Source organism: Alternaria dauci, chromosome 3 (genome assembly GCF_042100115.1).
Source record: "Alternaria dauci strain A2016 chromosome 3, whole genome shotgun sequence".
NCBI lineage: Eukaryota > Fungi > Ascomycota > Dothideomycetes > Pleosporales > Pleosporaceae > Alternaria > Alternaria dauci.
The window spans coordinates 765,661-783,999 of NC_091274.1; the positions used below are offsets into that span (position 1 = coordinate 765,661).

Here is an 18,339-nt window from a genome sequence, read left to right on the forward strand (position 1 = left end):
ACAGGAACAGCTTGGGAGTGGTCCAGGGTTCGATTCCCTGCAAGTCCATCTTTTTGCGCGTGTCGCCGTCGTCGGCGGTGCTGTCGCGGCTGATTTGTAGTGTCGGTCAATTTTTGAAGTTTGAAGCTTTTTTGGCCCCTCACCGAAGATTTGCGCCGAGGTGCAGTACTAAGGAACGATTCCTTAATTGTCCGTGGAAGCTTGAATTACAACACCACTTATCGGCCTCTTCCTGGTTCTGCAGTGCAGGATACATATTTGTCCAAGGCATCCTGTGGGGCGATCTAGCACGACGCAGAGAAGGCTATCAAAGGTTCGTATATATTGCACAAGCAATGAACATCATCCACACTGCGAGGAAATGGTGAGCACATTACTTGTTCGATGTCAGGTCTTCACGCCTAGTCAATCGGAAGATTATCCTTCTCTTTCAATTTACTCTTCCCCGACTTTCGCAATCTTAATCAGTACCACCCACTCTCATTAGCACATATATCATGTGTACAGCAACACTCGACATCTCATTCACTATCCAGGAACAACCAATATCCATACTCGCCTTCTGAACCCCTCCCTTCCATCCCCAAACACTATGTACCTCTTCCCACCCCGATGATGTAAAAGTCAAAGTCAAAAGAAAACGCCCTGCTATGCAATGTGCACCTAACAATGCTTTCCCATGTCCCCAAAGCCAGAGAGCCAAAGCCAAGTAGGCAAGTCATAACGCCATCGCTGAACGCCTGTTTCGACCCAATGCCACCCATAACCACCGCCATGCCGAAAAGAAAAAGAGACAAGAAATATACAAAAGAAAGCATGTCCTCCCACTCCATCAAGTGCAGGAATAAGTCAAAAGCCGGTCCATCCCCTCCGTCGCCGCACCTGCGTCAAATACCCATCTCCACCGCGCCTTTCTGGTGAAGTATTATCAGTATCGGATCCCTAATCCGGCGCAACACCCTTCCTCGCCGCTGTGCTCATCTCACCCCCACTAGTCTCCCTTCTCCTTCTCACAATCTGTAGGCGTGGAAGCGGCGGCGCATTGCTCGTCGTCGTCGTCGAAGTGTGAGTTGGAGTGGGAGTGGGAGTAGCACTCCCTGGTGCATCGTTTTCGCCACCAACAGTACTTTGGCGTCGTCGCATGACTGCTTCACCGAGACGACCTGCCCGGGCTTTAGGGAGACGGGAAGACGACTTTGCATTGGCGTTGTTCGCTTCTATGCGTGCAAGGCTTGTTGCTGCGTCGCGAGATGGTGGACGGGAAGATGTGCGGGGGCCAGTTGGTGTGCTGTTATTTGATTGCAGGGCTGCAAAAGAAGTTGAACTGCGTGCTAGAGCTGGTGGTTTGGACCGGCCAGATGAAGGGGGGACAGCGGAGGGATCTTCGGCAAGATCCCACATTGCTGTTGATGACTGCGACCTCGTGATGCCACCACGTCCTGTTGGTGTGCTGGCCATGGGTGGAAGCATGAACGTAGACTTGAGGGAGTTGGGCGTGGGCGGTGTCAGCCCCATGCCACTGCCTACTAATGTAGAGCCAGAGCTGGAGCCGGAACCATCTCGACGACCGGCAGACGAAGCTGGGCGGCGCAGGTTCATGCCAATAGCTGAAGCGCGACTAAGGCTTCGCTTGCCGTTCGACCCTTTGTTGATACCTGACTGCTCGACTTCGTCGCATGCGCGGATGAGCTCTTCGGCCATCTGCCGTACCAATACAGCAGAATCGTGTTCCATCAGCCAACTGATGCGATCATAGCAGCCAAAAGCGCGTACGAGCCAGCAGCCTTCATCCTTCGCATCACAAATCGTCCGTAGGATACGGAGAAAGTTGAGACGCGTCACAGCGTCTTTGTGTCCCAGCTTCTGTTCTGTGCGACTGAAGATCTCAGGTACGGCGAGAGACGCAGCAATCGGTGGAGACAGACGAACAAGCTTTTGCAATGGCTCGAGCATGTTCTCAAAGGTGGAGTGTGGCAGGTCGGCGGAAGTGTACGCAGAGATGATGGCGACTGTAAAGCTAGATTGCGAAGAGAGAAGGTATTGTTCGACGCGCGCGGTCTCTTCCTGAAGCCTGCTTTGGTTAGCGTGTTGTACCTGGTAGCTAGAAATGGAGGGATACGTACCATACGAATATGGCATCCAGGGCAGTCACCGCCCAATTGCGGTCACCAAGTAGCGATACGTAGAATGCGAGGCCCTTCGCGTCCCATAGCATCTTCCGTGCGACCTTGCCCGAGTTGACCATCTCAAGCAACACCGGCAACGCAAACTCCTTGAGCGGGCCGCCTTCGCGCACGACTTCCTTCAACAAAGGTATGATGTCTGACAGTGCAGCCTCTTCCTGCCTGCTCTTGTTGTGCCGACACAAATTGTACATGGTATTGAGGATCTGGTTGGAGATCTCGCGATGGAAGGGAGGTAGCCGAGCTGGGTCAGAAGCGGATCGGTGCTGGCTGCGGCTCATGGCGTCCTTTTGCCGAGTCGACTTGAGTAGTTCAATAAGGATGTCGATCGCATTGGAGTTCTGGAGGGCTTCGTGGGTCGAGGACAGGGAGCTGAGGTTCTTGATGAACTTGAGCATGGTGATCTGATGTGGTGGTGACATCTTGCGGAGGTCTTTCAATACACCTGTGCACTGTTAGCTATGTTCGAGACTCCTCCACTACGCCAGCACGTATGACGGAAATGTGAAACTTACGCTTCAAGATCATTCGATCCGCCACGAGATCTTTGACATGACTCTCTGCTTGTGAGAAGATGAGGAAGATCTGTACGATCCTGCCCACAATGAGGCGTGCAACCTCGCCATCCTCCTCCACCATACGGTTTAGCACCAGACTGAGAGGGTATAGTACACTGGATCTCGAAAAGATACGGCAGAAATCATTCTTGGGTGTCGGCCCTTGCAATTCGAAAACGCCAAAGACGCCGTTGACACCGATAAGTACCAGATCGCGCTCAGCGTCAATGTCCTCTTCCAGAAACTCGACTAGCACATTGATACCACCGCATCCGATGAACATCTGCAGAGTCAGGGTGCTCGTTTGGTACATCTGTCGTACAAAAGCTGCAGCCTCTTTTCGGATGTCGCTAGGAAACTTCTTGGAAGCAAAGTAGCAGATGGTCGGAATGCCGCCCAGGAACGACAAGCTCTCCTGTGATTCGGAGTCTTCCAAGATGATCAAGTTGATAATCTTGAGAAGAGGCAATACCACTTCGTTGTGCGGCCGGGTTCCGAGGATCTCCAAGATGGGCAACATGCCATGGCTTCGCAGTATGATGGATCGTTTGTCTGGCGACTCATGTAACACCTGTAACAGTTGATCTGCAATGTCGAGCAATTCATCGTCGGGCTGACTAGTCTTCAAACAGCCAACTAGACTTTCCGTCATCTTCGTTAGCCGATCGTCCCGGTCTCGAGCAACATTGTTCTCCAGATTGATGTTGTCAAGACCCTCGTCAAGGTTCGCAAACGGATCAAGGTCATCTTCGTCAGCGATGATGAAAGAGTTTGCCATCTTGGATGTAATCATGGCAAGACTGCTGTGCTCACTGCCACTGTCACTCTCGGCTCGACTAGGGTTAGCAAGTTGGCCCTTGATATCACCAAAGACATCCGAGAAATCGTCACTTTCGTTCTCGGCGTACTTTTGAATCTCAATCTGCGACTGCGTTCGTTGCAGCTTTCCCCGTGTCGACGTTGAGCTGGATGATCTTTGATGAATGTTGCCGTTTGACTTGACGTCACGAGTTGGCTTGGGTCCTGCTTTCAAGTCGCTGGGATGGAACAAGCGTGGAGAGAAAGTGTCAGAGGGCGGGCTAGAATTGGTGACCACTACTTGCCTTGATGCCATGGCTGGTGGGTGTGCGTATTGCATAGACGCGAGTTTACGTTCAAAGGCACCCTCGTCAGCTGGCAGGAGATCTGAGTAGTCCTCGACGGTGTCCTCACGAAAGAGCTGACTGGGCCGCGCTGGTGCTTTAGGCTTTGGCTTTGGAGACGGCGCAGCCTTTGGTGTCCCTCGCAGGAATGCCGTCCTTGGCTGTTCATATCTATCCTCATACTCTGATGTAGAAGCGTTGGAATTCGATCTTGAAGACGCATTTGACGAGGAAGCAGACGTCTTAGGTCTACCATTGGCGCCTCTCGACCTCTCGGCCGCTCTGTGACCTGACGCTTTGGGAAAGCTCTGGAACTGCGCCATGTTCATTGGGCTCTTCACCGTAGCCTCTCCATCCCCAAACTCGGGCATCTCGGTGACCGACTCAAAGCTGGCGAACGCCTTGAGCCTGTCGCTCGAAAAGAGCCCACCAAAGTTGTCCTGTGGCTTGAGGTGTGGCATCTGCAGGGCGCGGGGCGATATGCTTTCGGCAAAGTCATTATCCCAGTTATCGTCATGCTCTAGTTCCGGCGAGCGGAACGACTCTGCGGTGGGTCTGTGCTTCGGGATGTTGAGATTAACGTTGGCCGGGATTCTGCGAGATGAAGCACCAACACCGTTGGCGGCAGCGGGGGACGCCTTCTGTAGCCCCGACGAAAGACGCGAAGTCCGGCGAAGGGAGCTCGGCGACTTTAAGGCTTCGTTCCATTCCTGCACGGACTTGACTGCTTCCTGATATTCGGTAGGTTTTGTGGGTACTGCAGGGACAGTCCGCTTGGCGCTGAGAATCCATGGGTGCTTGAGGAGGCGCTTTGCGGAGATGCGGAGCGTGGGATTCTTTTGGAAACACTCCATGAGAAACTCGCGCAGCAGCTGCCAGGGTCAGTATCTGGGGTAATAGGGTCTGGCGTTTACACATACCGGAGAGGCACTGCCGGGGATGGGTGGATGCTCATCGTTGACGATTCTGAACAGGGCCTGCATGGGCTGCAGCTTGTGGTAGGGCGGCTTTCCCTCAATCAGCTCGATGACTGTGCATCCCAAGCTCCATATATCTGACGAGGTAGTCGCGCCCGAGAGTTCAATGACCTCTGGAGCCATCCAGTAGGGTGTGCCCACGACACTCGACTGGTCCAGGCCCGACTGCTTGGTGGCTACACCGAAATCGGCGAGCTTGACCAGCCCCTCCTTGGTGGTAAGGATGTTGGCACCCTTGATATCCCTGTGTATAACACCTTGTTCGTGGAGGTAGAGCAGCCCATGGAGGACCTGGGACATGTACAGCGCGACGAGGTTTTCGGGGAATTTTCCAAAGTTCTTGCAGATGCTGTGGAGCGAGCCGTTTTCGCAGTACCTGGCCGGACATTAGCTCGTGCTCGTGTGCGCAATGGCTGCACAACCGCGACTCACTCGAGGATGATGTAGAGGCTCTCGGAGCTCCTCACGAAGCCGTGGTACTTGACAATGTTGGGGTGGTTGAGGTTCTTGAGCAGGTCAATCTCCATCTCCATGTTCTTGAGGTCGGCGGCGCCCAGGTTCTCGAGGCGGACCTGCTTGATGGCGACCGTCTCGCCCGTGCCCCAGTTGAGCGCCCTGTAGACGCTGCCAAATGCGCCTTTGCCCAGGCAGTCGCCCAGCTGGAAGTCCTTGAGGCCCGCGACATCCTGGGCTGCCTTTTGCGCCGTGCCCTCTCTGCTCGGCCGCTGTTCGCGCTCGCGGGGCTGGCCGTTGTGGTTCGACGACGACGACGACTTCTTCGAGTGGCCGGGCGTGCTGGAGGCGTTGGAGGCCTGCGACGAGCGCGAGTTCGAGGGCGCATGCGATGGCCGGGACGGGTGTACGACCATGTCGGCTGTTTCTCGTCTGGCGCCCGGGAGCCAGCTGCTATCACGTCCTACGGCTGTGCTCGCGTCGGCGCCTGGACGTCTCGGCCTGTGTCGTCGCAAGGCGGTCGTGGGTGGTCAAAGGTGGGCGGTGGGCGGCGGTGAAGGACTTGGTGCTGTGTGCATGTCCCCAACAACAACAACTACTACTACAAGCACCCAGATATCCAGAAATCCAGCAGCGACGGCAATGTCGACGGCGGGCCAGGTCGCAATTGTTGTTGTGCTTGCCCATGCGCGGCTCGGATTATGCGTTGGAGGGGCCCGTTACCAGCGCAAAGCAATTATCAGTCGGGGATCCTGGCCGCGAAACACGCTCTAAGCCCGCCCGGCGAATCTCAGAGCAGAGTCGCTGTCGCCTGCCAGCGGCTGCCGTCAAGTCAAGACTCGTCGCCCAACGCTGCCGGGTCGATTGGGGCATGCGGGGAGTGGCTACGCACCGCTGTTGTCGAGATGAGCGAGTGTCTCGTCGCCGTGTACTCGACCGGTCCAACGCAGTAGCGGCCGCCGCCCTTGGCCGCTCGCTTCATGCGCCCTGCCTCAGTCCGTCCACTCACCATCCCGCACCCGACGAGCACAATTCCCGGTTCCAGAGTATGGGCATGTACATGCAGCAGCCCACAACGTGCACGCGTCGTCGAGCGTTTGTTTTTCCCCAACGGCAAGCCTCGTCACAGAGCCGCACCAAGTGTCAAAGACTTGCGCGTCTTCACGTGCACTAGCCCCTTGCATGGCCCGCAGACCAACCGTCTCCTCTCCCGTCTACACACGGGTCCGTCGTCAGCATCAGAGCCGCCATGCGTCACAGCTAGCTATCGCACCACTATCGCAATCAAGAACCATGCCTATCGCGGGGAAGGTGGGGAAACGGCTCCCGTCAGCTTGTGGAAACTCTACCGGAAAGGAAATGCCGGTGCGCGAGTCAAGACGAGACATTCGGTACAGTGGTATCATTGTTCCCGTCATCAAGCTACTCCCATCCACCCACCCATCCATCCTACAGCTCATACCCACCATTCTCCTCCTAAGAGCTCACAACATTGAGCACACCACCGTCAACGGCCAGAATCTGGCCGTTGACGTACGAGTTTACCGTGAGGAAGATGACGGCCTGTGCCATCTCCGCATCGCTTCCCGCCCGCCCATGGGGGACGTGGCCCTTCTCCTGGATCTTCTCGTCCGGCAGGTCGCTCTTCTGGTGCTCGTCACTCTCCTTTGCCGTCATCTCCGACGGGAAGTAGCCAGGCGCAATGCTGTTCACCCGGATACGGAGCTGCTGGAACTCGGCCGACATGAGCTTGCTCAGGTGAACGGTACCGCCCTACAAAACACCACGCGTCAGCATCTTCTGCACCTCATCCATTCTGGTACAACTAACCTTGGCAGCATTGTAGCTGAAGTGGCCCTGTGCGTCCTTCATGATGCCTGACATGGAAGAAATGACAATGACAGAGGCCGAGAGGTGGCCGTGGCTCTCGGTTCCAGCTTGCAGGAGCGGCAAAAGGACGACAGTGGTAAAGTAGACGGCAGTGACATCCGTGTTGTAAGTCTCAGCCCAGCCCTCGAATGTCTCGTTGTCGAACAGCTTCTTTTTCATGTCGGTAGCATTGTCGGCGTCTGGGATACCCTTCTCGCCTGAGATACCGGCTGCTGCAACAAGCAAGTTGATGTACTTCTCCTTGGACGCCAACTCCTGATACATGCGCTCCAAGTCGTCTTTCTTGGTTACGTCACAGGGTGAAAGCGGTATGATCTGGCCGCCCTGGTCTGGGCTGTGTGACTTTGCTGCGGTCTCGAGAGCTAGAAGCAGTCAGCATTACCATTGCTTGGAGTGAAAGGGTCAAGAAGCGTGCTTACCCTCTTGGCGTCGGCCAGTGATGTATACCTGCTAGATGTTAGAGGCGTCTAGTCACAAGAACAAGAACAAGAAACACACTTTTGCGCCGTTTGCAGCGAGTGCCTGAGCGGCCATAAGGCCGATGCCAGAGCCGCCGCCAGTCACTACGCACACATAGTCCTTGACCGAGAAGAGCTTCTCAACATGAAGATCTGAAGTGCTTGCTTTGGCAGGCATTGTGATTCGAAGCTAATTGTTTGGTATGAGTAGAGGAGAGAGTTTGATGTTATTCGAAGGCGCGGATTGTTTCGGTGATTGAGTCTGGCAAGAAGAATCAGATATCTGTAAAAAAAACGCGTAACAGTTCTGATGGTATACTTTAGCCTATGACGTACAGCCATAAACAGCCCACCTGTCCCAATCGGGCTTAGACTGCTCGCGCTCATGCATGCCCGCGGAACACAAGTTCTCCTGCCCCATATGGGCTCGTGCGTGCTTGCAAAGCGCTTACCCTTCAGCCTCAGCGTCAATCTTAGGATACCCGCGCCTTCGATTTGAAGACTGTACCGCTGGTAGTGTGATCGCATTCTCCAGTGCATTGCATCCTCTTGCTGCGTCAGATTTTTTTTCTTGTCCGCATGTCATGTTACCGAGTGTTGACTAGCACTGCCACAATCAGGCACCTCCTATCCGTGCCAGAACCTCCAAGGGCTCGAGACCATTGTTGTAGTCATACTCCGATCACATCTCGACGCATGCGTCTGCCATCTTTTGAATTTGTTACGTTTACGACTTAAAATGCATCCACAGCCTGAAATGGCGGCCTCCATGTGGAAACCATCAACCGACCTCATGCTTTCACCAGGCAAGGCTAGTCAGCTCTGGCCCGAACCCCTCGATACCCCCGGCATTATACCGAGTCACCTCAAACGTTCTGCGACGGGTCAGTTCCCTATTCTAGAAGTCATTCAGCGTGTACTTTATCGACTCAAGCCAAGCGGCGTTGGCGATCTCGAAAAGATACTTGCTCTCATCGGCCTCTACCAAGCTGCTCAACCCGTATACAAACATCTAAAGGGCCTCCTCATATGGGCCTTTACTGTTCAAGTCACGATTCCCGAGACTGATGCAGTAGCTAGAGAAGTCCTGGCCTGGATGGGCGCCGAGGTGATATTGAACAGCCATACAAGAAGCGCTATGCTGGTCACAGGAGGCATGCAAGACCCGAACGATGAGTTCCATCGTCGTATGATGGTTGCTCGCAATCCTGGAGCTGCAGCAAACGCATCAGACGAAGAAGTCCTATACCTTCCGCCGATCGGTACACGACTCTTTTGGGTCGGCTTCCGGCCGTATATTTTTTCTCGTCGTGGTGGACTCGGACACCGAAACGGCAGTGTTGTGACTGGAAACATACTCGACAGCAACGGTCAGCTGCAGAATTCGCTCACCATCATGACCCTTGGATGGAGTCTCAAGCCGCTTCGGGATTTTACCAGGCTTTGCCACGACTTCAGAATCAAGAATCTTACGGGTACCACAACAGTGTATTTTGCGGGTGATCGCACGTCAGATCCCTATGGCAACGGCTGGCAGTCAGTCTCCAAGGCCATTCGAAGGCTCGACACCATTGACATGGATGAAACAATCAAATCGGATTTGGTAAGAGACGCAGAATACTACTACAGCGATGAGTCGCGCTCGTTCTTCGCCGACTGCGGCATTCCATACCGGCGAGGTTACCTCTTTCATGGCCCACCAGGCACCGGCAAGAGCTCCTTCAGTGCTGCATTGGCAGGCCATCTCAGCTGTGACATCTATCACATCAACTTGTCAACTGGTAGCATCAGCGATGGAACACTTCATCGTCTGTTCTTGGGTCTCCCACGCAAGTGTGTAGTTGTGTTGGAAGACATCGACTCTGCTGGTATCGGTCGCGAACAAGGACCTTCAGACGATCAAACGGAAGCACTCCAGCAAGCGCAGTCAGCTATCGACGCTGCTCATAGTCTTACAAATGGCACGGGGCCCCCACCACCAGCTTCGAAACGTCATCGCACTGTCCGTCGAAGCAACACAGTTACACTGAGCGGTTTGCTGAATGCCATTGATGGCAATGCCTCTCAAGAGGGTAGACTTTTGATAATGACCTCCAACGCCCCTGATACTCTGGATGCGGCTTTGACACGTCCTGGTCGTATCGACAAGAAAGTCTACTTTGGAAACATGGACGCCAGTACTGGCAAGAGCATATTCAAACGTTTGATTGGACGATCTGCTCTCGCGCATCATTCGGCTTTTACCGTAGAGCAGATTGAGCAGTGGGCAACAGAGTTTTCCGAGAGGATGCCGCACGACACCTTCTCTCCAGCGCAGGTACAGAACTACCTTCAAGGCTGTCGAGGCGACCCTGTCAAAGCCTTGGATGGTATGGACGCCTGGATTGCGGAAAGCAAACGTGATGCCCAAGAATTGGGTGATACCGGTAGAACCAATCGGGGCGACGTAAACTCTACCGCTCTTGGCGAGGATTGGATCGAGTAGGACAATCCATCCCTTTATAGGAGTATAGGTCGATTGCGTTGAAGAGATCTAGTTGGCGTTTCCAAAGGATTGACCTCCTTTCAGGACTTCTACTACACAAAGTCTTCCCAAGAGGCGTGTAGTTTCGTTAAAGTAGCATTGCAAGAGATGGGTTGCATAGAGTCTGGGCTGGAACATGGACTATGCTGCTACCATTTAACATTGGCTATCTAATCTTCTCATCGTTACATACGGCAAAACTCACCTATGCCGTAGTGAATGCATGAACGTATGCCTAGCCAGTAACATGTGAAGCAAGGTACCGTGAAATCTTCATCTAATGCCTTCTGCGCTTGATCCACTCTGGCTCTCAGCCATCTCCTATCTATAAATTGCCTTCCAATCTCCCGAAAACTCCCACCTGACTAATACAACCTACACCAACCATCATGCCTATCGAAACCCACTACTCGATACTCGGTATCAGCCGTGCAGCATCTACCGATGAGATAGAAGCCGCGTATCGCGCCATCCTACTGGCAAACCACCCAGACAAGATCAAGCACTTGGCTCCCTTCCCACGTACATTGGCCGAAGCCCGTGTTCGAGCAGCTAAGATTGCTTACGAAGTTCTCATTGACGAAGAAAAGGCAAAGAAGTATGATGAGGAGATGGGAATCTGGGGTGCCTTTGGTAATGCTCAAACTTGGAGACGGCCATGGGAGCCTCCTGTCGCGCCTGTTGATGCTGGAGAAGATGAACCTGTGGATGTAGAAGAAGACACTAGCTCTCGTGATGGAGGATCTATCTCTTTTCCCACTTCGCCTGCCAATGAGATGCCGGATGGCGTGCTGAAAGCAGAGTACCGCTACGGTCTGACACGCACGGCCACGGATATAGATGTCAAGATCAAGGGCTGGAAGCTTTACCTTCTTCTCTCTACAAAGTTTCACTTTCTCAACGCAGTCACTGTAATTCCTACCGGTAGTGACACGCGAACCATTGCTTTCCAGCTCCAGATCCAACGCAACAAAACCTATCGTTCAACTGATGAGAAGGTCGTAGAACTCATCGTCAGTGTGGGGTACATTCCCAATGGAGGGAGAGCTGTCGGTAATATCCAGACTGTCTTGAAGGAAGTAGCGAAACACTCGTTGACCCTGACTCTCCACATGACTTCCGTTCCGTCTGGAAAAAGCCCTGATACCATGCCGCCTTGGAAGTTTGGCTTCGACTTCGATATGAATGGTCATCCTGCGGCTTGGGGTCGTCAACGTGGTACGTGCATGATCTTTACGCTGGATAGGCAGGGTGTGGAGGAGGAACCAGAGGATGTGCTGGAGAAGCTGGAGGGGTTGAGGGTGAATAGGTTTTGTGGCTTGGGTGACGAGAAGCTCATGGATGTAAGGTATAAGACGGCTAGAATGTGGAGGATGGTTGCTGTGGGGTACAGGAAGAACGATTTTTTAGAGGGGTAATGTATGCCTTCGAAGGAATTTGGACAGGGGAGGGGGTTACTAAGAGGTGTGTAGATGGAACAGGACTACTACGGGCGGTGTAGAGCCTATGTACAACCTAGATCTACTTCGAATGGTACCAACTTTTTAATATTTTATTGTAGTGACAGTATGTTCTCTGTGCATCAAGGGGGCAACTAATGTCTACAAAGGAAAACTACAGAGCTAAGATGGAAGATTCCACACTCCCTAGGCGGCATGATGCATCGCGCCTGCCAGGATCCCCCCGCCCCCTCAACTCGTAGTAGTATCGGCGTAGGCAGATTTATGACGTGACGTAAGCGATAGCGTTTGGCATCTTCTATTTTTGGCAACTAACTATCTCGAGTGAAGTATGGTGGTAGTCGTAACAATGGTTGGTTTTTCGGTAAAATGGTGCGACAGGATTACAAGTGATTCCAATACCATCTCTGGAGAATTTGTTGAAAGCAACGCAGAGTGGGAGACGACAATCTTTTTTAGCACTCTCATCCGTGCTACTCGCTCTGCGCCGGCATGTATTACCCCACTTGAGCCTCTGCAACAACACAGTACATACACTCAAAGAAGCGAGCTCTTTAGTCAGTGGAATAACGGAAATGTCCTAGCAGGTCAATCCCACCATCCACTTCCTACGGTCGCGTCACTTTGTTAGCCTGATTCGTACTGGGCAGGATTTCAATCGTCCGGATGTGTCGCCTAACATAGAAGGTGGACTGAGGAGCCAAGCTGTTGTTAGCAGTCATCACCTCCATCGACTGCTAATGGAGAACATTAGGAGTTCGTAGGCCATTGGCGTCTTCATTCCTAAATCCACAAACAGAGTCCAGCTAAAGTAACAGCACGAGATATGAGCTGCTGCAGGTTTGGCACGAATGAGCGATGGGATCAAAGACTGAAGGATGGGTCGAATGGATGATGTTCGTGTCCTGGCACGTCACCCCCCGGCGGCTGGAAGCGCCACGACTCGCAGTCAGGGGCTCCGGCGCTAGGCTTTTTCGGCGCTAATGTTCTTGGCAACCCATCTTTCCGCATGAGCGTCATGTGTCTTGCTGCGTGAGTCACCACAAAACCTCGACATTGGCCCCCCGAACCTCAGACACCGGATTCCTAAGTGCAGTTCGTCGAAATAAACACCACCGCCGGAAATAACCACTGCCATGGAACGATTATCATCGCTGAAGCGAAGCCGCCCTCTTTCGCGTAGAGTGAGTTGGTGGAGGTAACAAGCAGCAGATCATCTCTGCACGCCTTGAGGGCTCTGAACGTGATTGTCTCGTGATAAGAGTCACAAAGATGCCCCCACTCTACTCTGCTATGTGGAACGGGAAACAACACCCGTATCTGCGCGCGCACTTCGCCACAGCGTTCATTCTAGTGTCCGTTACCCCGCCACGCTATCAAAGAGCGGTTGGTAGAAAGGTGTGGTCGTAAGAGGACGATATACGTGAGTGATTTACAGCAGCCTGGTAGGGTGGTTCTTCGGGTGACGTATCAGTGTTGTTGGGAACATGGGTACTTGACGGTCCCCACCGAGTGGTGGATACTTGACGAACATACTCCCTGTTGGCATCGGCATCTCTCACTGAACACACATAGTTTTTCCATATGCTCTCATTTCCTTCATCATGTCCGTACAAGACTATAGCTCGGGACTTCTTTCGTATGTTACTCTCCCCTATGTCACTCTAGCGCTTGTAGCGTATATTACTATCACAGTTCTCTACCAGATAGTTTACTACCGGTTCTTCCATCCGTTACGACACTTTCCTGGTCCTTTCTGGGCCAGCGTAACGCGTTTGTGGATCGCCTACCACAATATCAAAGCTGACGAATGCGAGCTTGAACTTGCTCTCCACCGCAAATATGGTCCAGTGCTTCGAATTACGCCTACCCTCCTCTTGGTTTCCGACGCCACCAAGTTACCCGAAGTGTACAATCGTCAATCAAACAAGTCGAACCACTATATTACCGGAAGCTTCGGGAAAACTGAGAGCCTGTTCAACATGCGTGAGCATAAGCATCATGCCCATTTTCGCAAGATCGCTGCTGGTCCTTACAGCTTCAGCAATGTGAAGAAAATGGAAGGCCTGGTAGATGATCGCATTCGACAGTGGGTCGACAGGCTGGAAGACCTCTTCGGCAATGGCAAGAAGTTTGACTTTGCTCCATGGGTATGCTTCATTCTGGTAACGTGACGACAACGGGGATTACTGATGCTTTGACGCGCAGGCAGTATACATGGCATACGACATTATATCAGAAATCGGCTTCGGCGCACCTATCGGTTTCATAAAGAGTGGATCGGACATCGATGGCCTGATCAGGGGTTTCCACGATGGCTTACTTCCCTTCGGTCTCATGGCTCGGCTTTGGCCCTTCACACAATGGGCAAAAGGCACATGGCTCGGTGAACGATATCTTGTCGCGAAAGCAGAAGACGATTCTGGCATCGGCACGCTCATGCGCTTTCGTGATAAGCTTATCGCACAGCGACTCGAAGATATTAAGGCCGGTAAGATCGAGAGAGTCGATCTGCTCCAGACATTCCTGGACGCAAGGACAGAAAATGGTGCGCCGTTGGAAATGGACTACATCAAAGCTGAGATCCTTCTGGTCCTGCTTGCCGGTGCTGATACTACGGGCACTGCGTTCCAAGCGATGATTGCATACATCACCTCTGACGCTCAAATTTACACCAAGTTAATGGAAGAAATTGATCGAGTCACTCGCGAGGGACACTTGAGTTCTACACCACAGTACGACGAAGTACTGGAACATTGCGCATACTATGTTGCGTGCGTCAAGGAAAGCATGCGGTAAGTCATAGCCTTTTTCTGTAGTTGTCCGCATACTCACATCTCCAGTCTATGCCCCTCTGCCCCCAACATCTTCCCTCGTCTTGTTGGGCCATCGGGCATGCACCTGCACGGTCGTTATGCTCCACCAGGGACCGAAATCACTTGCAACCCGTGGCTCGTGCACCGCGATGAGAAAATTTACGGTGCAGATGCCTGCGAGTTTCGGCCAGAACGCTGGCTCGAGAGCGACGAGAAAGCGAAAGAATACAACAAGTACAACATGGCCTTTGGCTACGGCGCAAGAGTTTGCCTCGGAAAGGACATCGCACTTATGGAGTTGTACAAGGCGCCTTTGCAGTTTCTGAGGACATTCAAGATTGACATGGACAAAGACCAGAAGGGCAGGTTTGTCGTCAAGGGCGGTGTGGGCTTTTGGGAGGATATGTGGATCAGCGTACAGCGACGGACAACGTAAGATTAAGGTGGCACTTCCATGTACGCTGACCTACGCAAAGCACTATAATTGAGATGATGTACAGTTGAGCCGCCTAGGTTCGCCCGAGGCAGCATGTCACCTGGCCATAGAAAAAATAGGGTCGGCCATAACCTAGCTATATTAGGTAATTTTAATCTTAAAAAGGGTCTATGCGCACGCTAGTATAGCCTAGTATAGATTATATAATATACTAAACATATTCTTAACATGTTCTAAACATATTCTAAATATTCTTATAAGTTCTTTTTTTCTTAATATCTCTATCTAGAAAAAGATTTTTTAAATTTTAAGATAGGTAATACTAGTATTATCTACTTTATCTTTATTCTTATAAGATATAATAGATATAGATAAGAATAAAGGTAAATATATCTAAATATATTCTAAGCATGCTTAGAATATGTTAAGAGCTAGTCCTAATAAATTTAGTATGGCTGACCCTTTTTTTTTTATAGCCAGGTGATATGCATCCTGGGTTCACCTGATGATTAGATGGCGTTCTAGATTATCCCGTACCCGATGCCGTCACGTGTTGGCGCGATGATTTTCCCCTAGCGCTGTCCTGGACGAAACAATCCGAAACATCCGCAATCACGCTACAAAGCTTACGGTCCGCGCCTCAGCTATCCCACCACTCGCAGCACACAGCTGGTCTTGGTATAGGCTCATTGTCCCCGCACTGGGGCGCATTGAAAATGTCCCCGAGATGATTCTCGTTTGGTGCCGTCTCCTTGGTCCAGGCCTCAGGCTCCGGCGGAAATAGCTTGTTTCGTAGCGCGCTTGGTATATAGGAGAGCGACTCCAGCATGATGATGCGCTCTACCGCTTTCACAATTTTTCAAATCGATCTCGTTCCTTTTTCCGTAACCCACTGACACTGACCTTGTTCGCTGGTCGTTCATTCATTTCGTCACTCGCTTATCTACTCGTCCAATCGCATCATGATGCGTTCAACTTTCTTTTTCTCCCTGCTTGCGGGCACGGCCTTTGCTCAACTTGCCGAAACCAACTTGAAGACCCATGTCGGAAGTTTGAAGCTTTCTGCACCTTTCAATCCCATCAAAGAAGCGTACTGGACTGAACTTCCTCATCATCGCCGCACTCCCTTTGCCGTCTCACCGGATGGCAAGTCAGCATACCTCGCGTACCTGGACGCTTCCGAGAAGGACGTACACGTCCAACAAGTCGACCCTTCTACCTTTGCGGCTGTCGGCGATGCAGTGACCATCACCGGTGCGATAGAGGCTGGTGGCATGGTTGCACACAATGACGGTTTCGCTTTACTCACTAACGAGGCCATGCCGTCGGGCACCACCAACGCGCCGCCTGATAACACACCCGTAGCTGTCCTGTACCGCTACACCGCTGGCAAACAGACCTTCAAGACGTTCTTGGGCGGCCCTGACAACGTTGGCGGTATGGGCGCGCTGGCGTCCCCGGACATGAACGGAGACCTTGCTTTCTCCGAGGCCAGTGGCATGTATGGTGCTTACTTCGTCGTCACTGCCTACTCTGGCGATGCTAAAGGCCATTTCGGTGACGCCATCCAATACGTCAGCGAGAACGGCACTCTCGAGCAGATTCAGGGTGCTAGCTCAAGCTGGGGTTGCTCACACAACACTGGTATCGCTTTCGAGGCCGCTGATTCTGTTCCCTTTGCCAGCATTTGCTCCGAGGACCAGGGTGCCATCTGGCTCAACACTGGAGGCACTGGAATGGACAAGAGCGGTGTCAAGATCTCCAATGAAAACGTCCAGAATGGTGCAGGAAACGAGGCTATGGGTGGCATGTCCGGATCCTACAGCGGCCTTGCACGCTTCATCGACAGCGACTCTTACATCTTTGCCTGGGTGTCGCGTGGCGCCAAGGATCTGACCGAGAACGAATGGATGGGTGCAGGCTACATTACATCTGTGAACCGCACCGTTAACCGCAATGTTGCCATCGCTACTTTCTCAGACAAGAAGACCATTGTTGGTGAGCAAGCTACCTCCAAACTCGGCCCCGATGGTGACTCCCAGGTCAACTGGATCACCACTGGCTCTGCCGACTGTCAAAACGCCCACGTTGCTGCTTTTGATGGCACCAGCGCTCTCGTCACTTGGGAGGAGATTGCCGAGCCTACCTGCGAGTTCATTGCCATGGGCTGCAAGGGTCCCTTTACTGGTTCCTACTTCCAGCTCGTCAAGGACGGCAAGAAGGTTGGCGAGCCTGTCAAGTCCATGGACGTCTACGTTGCCGGAGACATGGTTACCATGGCTGATGGCCGGGTATGCTGGCCCTACGTTGACATGGAGTGGACGCTCGACGCGCCAGTGCCTAACACCGCAAATGTTCAGGCTATCAGCTTCGCCTGCATGGGCCTGAGCGGCAACACCGAGTCTGCGGCACCTGCCTCATCTGCCCCAGCCGCCTCAAAGACACCAGCTCCCCCACCCAGGGCTCCTGTCGCTACTTCTGCGGCTGTCGAAGAATCAGCTCCCGTCAACGAGGTTGCTGAATCTACTGGACAGACCCCAACAATCGAGACACCTGCCGCCGAGTACGCTCCAACGCCCGCCCCAAACCCACTCGAGCCCCTGCTCCCCATAGCTCCTATTGTCTCTGTCATCACATCTGCGCTTGGAGCCATTCCGTCAGGCTTCCTTCCCGACAATGACCTTCCCGCGCCCTTCGAGTCAATCTTCATCCCGGCGTCTGAGTCTTTCGTTGCATCCCTTGCACCTGCTTTCACCGACAGTACTAGTGTCCCTCTGCTGTCCCTTCAGCCAGTGTACTCCAGCACCCCCAGCCCTTCGGTCGCTGAGCCTACCGCTTATCCCGAATACCCAGAGGCTACCCCTATCGTCGAACCCTCTAAGCCAGCAGATACTCCTGTCGTTGAGCCTTCCCAACCCGCACCTTCAACAACATCCACTGAAGGCGAGGCCCAGAGCACTCGTGTACCCCTTGACGCCACCCATTCAGTAGACGCTCCTTCTTACCCTATTGGTACAGGCTCTGCCTACCCCAGTGGCAGTGGCATGCGCCCCTCCGGTATCGCATATCCCACTGGTACTGGCCGTCCCGACTGGTTCCACGGCAGCCGCCCGAATGGCAGCTTTGGTTGGGGCCGCCCAAGGCCTTCTGGAATGTGGCCTGCTCACGGTTACCCCCGTCCTACAGCCGGCTTCCACTACCCTTCCAAGCCCTCTAAGCCTTTTGGACACGGAGGTGCTGCCGGCGTCAAGGCTAGCAGCACGCCTTGCACCCTGGAGACCAAGGTCAGGCCTACGCCCACTCCTCTCGTGCGTTAGATCTATCACGGATTATGAGATGTCGTAATGTCATCTACATTCTTCTTGTTCAATTCATGTATATATCTTCATCTTTCACAGACCTCCAGGCGGGGTGAAAATAACTGCTGCAATTCACAATCGATG

At 52.9% G+C, this 18,339-nt stretch overlaps 6 protein-coding genes across 6 annotated transcripts; 4 read left to right on the top strand and 2 right to left on the bottom strand.

Moving 5' to 3' along the window:
• Positions 1-942: 942 nt before the first annotated feature.
• On the bottom strand, positions 943-5,728 carry ACET3X_003906 (uncharacterized protein; the record flags this gene model as incomplete). Its single annotated transcript, XM_069450053.1, has 5 exons — positions 943-2,071; positions 2,124-2,628; positions 2,699-4,754; positions 4,803-5,235; positions 5,292-5,728. The coding sequence occupies 5 exons, from the start codon at positions 5,726-5,728 to the stop codon at positions 943-945; spliced, it is 4,560 nt and encodes a 1,519-aa protein (XP_069307884.1).
• A 1,060-nt stretch (positions 5,729-6,788) lies between these two features.
• Positions 6,789-7,838, bottom strand: ACET3X_003907 (uncharacterized protein; the record flags this gene model as incomplete). The annotated part of the gene is made up of 4 exons (XM_069450054.1): positions 6,789-7,085; positions 7,143-7,564; positions 7,622-7,649; positions 7,701-7,838. 4 exons carry the CDS (start codon positions 7,836-7,838, stop codon positions 6,789-6,791), a joined length of 885 nt encoding a protein of 294 aa, XP_069307885.1.
• Positions 7,839-8,417: 579 nt separating this feature from the next.
• On the top strand, positions 8,418-10,145 carry ACET3X_003908 (uncharacterized protein; the record flags this gene model as incomplete). The annotated part of the gene is made up of 1 exon (XM_069450055.1): positions 8,418-10,145. The coding sequence occupies one exon, from the start codon at positions 8,418-8,420 to the stop codon at positions 10,143-10,145; it is 1,728 nt and encodes a 575-aa protein (XP_069307886.1).
• A 428-nt stretch (positions 10,146-10,573) lies between these two features.
• ACET3X_003909 (uncharacterized protein) lies at positions 10,574-11,602 on the top strand (the record flags this gene model as incomplete). The annotated part of the gene is made up of 1 exon (XM_069450056.1): positions 10,574-11,602. The coding sequence occupies one exon, from the start codon at positions 10,574-10,576 to the stop codon at positions 11,600-11,602; it is 1,029 nt and encodes a 342-aa protein (XP_069307887.1).
• A 1,085-nt stretch (positions 11,603-12,687) lies between these two features.
• Positions 12,688-15,052, top strand: ACET3X_003910 (uncharacterized protein). Its single transcript, XM_069450057.1, has 3 exons — positions 12,688-13,794; positions 13,853-14,439; positions 14,488-15,052. The coding sequence occupies exons 1-3, from the start codon at positions 13,249-13,251 to the stop codon at positions 14,894-14,896; spliced, it is 1,542 nt and encodes a 513-aa protein (XP_069307888.1). The 5' UTR covers positions 12,688-13,248; the 3' UTR covers positions 14,897-15,052.
• Positions 15,053-15,748: 696 nt separating this feature from the next.
• ACET3X_003911 (uncharacterized protein) lies at positions 15,749-18,339 on the top strand. The gene has a single exon (XM_069450058.1). It carries the CDS (start codon positions 15,859-15,861, stop codon positions 18,211-18,213), a length of 2,355 nt encoding a protein of 784 aa, XP_069307889.1. The 5' UTR covers positions 15,749-15,858; the 3' UTR covers positions 18,214-18,339.

Coding starts and splice junctions, on each gene's coding strand:
- ACET3X_003910 (XM_069450057.1), top strand. CDS start 13,249: ATGTCCGTACAAGACTATAGCTCGGGACTTCTTTCGTATGTTACTCTC. Junction 13,795..13,852: donor AGTTTGACTTTGCTCCATGG/GTATGCTTCATT, acceptor TTTGACGCGCAG/GCAGTATACATGGCATACGA. Junction 14,440..14,487: donor TGCGTCAAGGAAAGCATGCG/GTAAGTCATAGC, acceptor TCACATCTCCAG/TCTATGCCCCTCTGCCCCCA.
- ACET3X_003911 (XM_069450058.1), top strand. CDS start 15,859: ATGATGCGTTCAACTTTCTTTTTCTCCCTGCTTGCGGGCACGGCCTTT.